General features: G+C 41.1%; 1 protein-coding gene across 1 annotated transcript; it reads left to right on the top strand.

Moving 5' to 3' along the window:
• Window positions 1-25: 25 nt before the first annotated feature.
• On the top strand, window positions 26-2,521 carry LOC116378922 (DNA-directed RNA polymerase II subunit RPB2-like). Its single transcript, XM_031840829.1, has 3 exons — window positions 26-267; window positions 369-564; window positions 2,260-2,521. The coding sequence occupies exons 1-3, from the start codon at window positions 188-190 to the stop codon at window positions 2,347-2,349; spliced, it is 366 nt and encodes a 121-aa protein (XP_031696689.1). The 5' UTR covers window positions 26-187; the 3' UTR covers window positions 2,350-2,521.
• The last annotated feature ends 820 nt before the right edge of the window (window positions 2,522-3,341 follow it).

The raw sequence follows: 3,341 nt of genomic DNA, 5'->3' as shown, positions 1-3,341 counted from the left end.
TTCGTGTCACACTTTGAGACTGTAAACAGTTTAACAGGTTCTGTTAGGTTTTCAGGGAGTAAGCTCAACTCTCTTTATTGATTATTTATTATCAATCTATGACCAGGTTCTGTATAACGGGTTCACGGGGAGGAAGCTGACGTCTCAGATCTTCATTGGTCCAACTTATTATCAACGTCTGAAACACATGGTTGACGATAAGATCCACTCGAGGGCCCGTGGCCCCGTCCAGATCCTCAACAGGCAGCCGATGGAGGGACGATCACGGTGAGTGAGATACCCGTCTGAGTCACCTGTCTGTGGTTCGAGGTGATGGAGCGTGACTGTTGGATCACTCATCCTGTCTGTCTCACCTTTCTGTCTGTCAGTGATGGTGGTCTGCGGTTTGGGGAGATGGAGCGTGACTGTCAAATCGCTCACGGAGCGGCTCAGTTCCTTAAGGAACGTCTGTTTGAGGCATCTGATCCGTATCAAGTTCACGTGTGTAATCTGTGTGGACTGATGGCCATAGCCAACACGCGAACGCACACGTACGAGTGTCGAGGCTGCCGCAACAAGACACAGGTAAGCATGATCAATAAGTCATCACAACAAGGACACAAGTACACATGATCAATAAGTCATCACAACAAGACACAACTAGGCATGATCAATAAGTCATCACAACAAGTACACATGATCAATAAGTCATCACAACAAGACACAACTACGCATGATCAATAAGTCATCACAAGTACACATGATCAATAAGTCATCACAACAAGACACAACTATGCATAATCAATAAGTCATCACAACAAGTACACATGATCAATAAGTCATCACAACAAGTACACATGATCAATAAGTCATCACAATAAGACAAGTACGCATGATCAATAAGTCATCACAATAAGACACAAGTACGCATGATCACTAAGTCATCACAATAAGACACACGTAAACATGATCACTAAGTCATCACAATAAGACACAAGTACGCATGATCAATAAGTCATCACAATAAGCATACCTGCAAACTTGTCACTTTTCGGTGAAATTCACCGTTTTCAATCAAAAATATATCATCCACGTGAATCGTGTAGATCCGTAGAGTTTTTTTTGTCTTCGGGGGGGGTGTCAACTGGCCTGTCAGCGTTTCTCAGATTGGGTTAGGGTTACACTAACCCGCATCCCGTCGTCAGGTCCGTCAGGCAACAACTCTTGGGTGGCGGGGGTAAAGGCGAGGCAACGCAATCCGACCGAAAAGGCCCAGACTAGAGGTTTGAACGCCGGCGCCCGAAGATACTCGCGCGCCTCGGAGGGTTAGAACAGGCGCTATGTGCAAAAGTAACCGGCTTTAATCATGTGATGACTCCTGTCGTGAAGATCATAAATGGCATCCGCTCCAAAGCCAAACAACACAGGATATTCAAAACTGATCATTTGTATAAACATGGGACAGAGTTGATTTGTTGATCATGATTTGTTCAAAAATGTTACAAAAGTGGTTATTACCAACGAGACATGATGTGAAGATATGACAGTTAATGATTTCATAGAAAATGTTAGAAGTGATCATTTTTACAAAAATATAGCAGGTGTGATTTTGAACCAAATGCTACAAATGTGCTTATTCATACAAAACTGTAAAGAAAGATATTTACAAAAATATCAGCGATGTGATACCTCTGACTTTCAGATGTTGAAACAGAATAACAGAAATAAATGTTTAAATATATCTGTGTTTCCTACCATAATTGTTGTGGAAATCATTGTTAATAATTATTGTGAGGAATAATTAACATTGACATGTGATCAGACAGTGTCTTCACACATATTATTATTATTATGAAAAGGTGATCTGTGCAACTTTGTTATTCAGGAAGTTTGTATCAAACAAATAGCCCTTCGTACTACTCGGAACCCTTGAAGTAGCTCTCAGTTTCAAAAAGGTTGGTGACCCCTGATCTAGTGACTACAGAGTGCTGGTCTAAAATCCTAACTCGGGGCTAATGTGATGATTAATCATAGTATTGATTAGAGAGAATTTCAGCTGTAAACTGTGATTATAAAACCAGATGGATCCGATTCTGCATTTTATTTAACATGTTTCTTCTTTTCAGTTTTTATGTAATAAAAACTGGAGAAATCCAAAACCTCAATAAATCTGTTTTAATGTTAATGATTTGAAACCAGTCTCACCTGTCTGTCTCTCTCTACTTGTCTGTCTCTCTGTCTACTTGTCTGTCTCTCTCTACCTGTCTGTCTCTCCATCAGATCTCGCTGGTTCGGATGCCGTACGCCTGTAAGCTTCTTTTCCAGGAGTTGATGTCAATGAGCATCGCTCCTCGTATGATGACGTCATAGATCGGCTCAGCCAATGACGTCATAGAGCGGCTCAGCCAATCGCCCGCCTCCCTGCATACTTTAAACGTGGCCGTCAGCTGCAGGAATTTAATTTAGAAGTTTCATGTTTTTACACTTTCATGTCGTCATATTTTGTTTTTGTAAAAGTAGAATAAATCTGAGTTTATTATGATTCTGTTTCCAGAGTCGTCTTTGGTTTGCAAACATCATGTGACACATGTTCAGCTAAACTAACCTGATCCTGATCAGGTTAGTTTAGCTGATCAGGTTAGCTTAGCTGATCACGATCAGGTTAGCTTAGCTGATCACGATCAGGTTAGCTTAGCTGATCACGATCAGGTTAGCTGAGCTGATCCTGATCAGGTTAGCTGAGCTGATCCTGATCAGGTTAGCTGAGCTGATCCTTAGTTTAGCCGATCACGATCGGGTTAGTTTAGCCGATCACGATCGGGTTAGTTTAGCCGATCACGATCGGGTTAGTTTAGCCGATCACGATCGGGTTAGCTTAGCCGATCCTGATCGGGTTAGCTTAGCTGATCACGATCGGGTTAGCTTAGCCGATCACGATCGGGTTAGCTTAGCTGATCAGGTAAACAATCTTTTTGCAGGTGATTTCAATAACGAACCTCTTCAGTGAACACCGATCAGGTATTTCATGGATCATACTCTGGTTCCCCTTCAGATTTACTCTGTTAGCACTGTTAGCTTTGTTGTCGTTGTTTCTACTGTTAGCACCGTTAGCTGCTAGCTGCTGGGTCAGCGAGTTGTATACAGATAGTATTTAGTCTTTATAACCACAGCCACGTGTTCTTGTACATTAATAATACAACAAAAGATATCTCTGCTTCCTGACTAATGGTTAAACTGCTGAAGTCCAAATATTCATAGATTTAGACTCACGCTTTATTTTAAAGAACCCTTTTTTTTAGATATTTAATATTTCTCAGATTTTTCTGGAAGGAACTCTTTAGTGATAATAAAATGAATAACTG

The sequence above is a fragment of the Anarrhichthys ocellatus genome, unplaced genomic scaffold (genome assembly GCF_004355925.1).
Source record: "Anarrhichthys ocellatus isolate YVR2014 unplaced genomic scaffold, GSC_Weel_1.0 scaffold3400, whole genome shotgun sequence".
Classification (NCBI taxonomy): Eukaryota; Metazoa; Chordata; class Actinopteri; order Perciformes; family Anarhichadidae; genus Anarrhichthys; species Anarrhichthys ocellatus.
The sequence above is the reverse complement of the archived record's forward strand: the minus strand, read 5'-3'. Positions and strand labels throughout refer to the sequence as shown.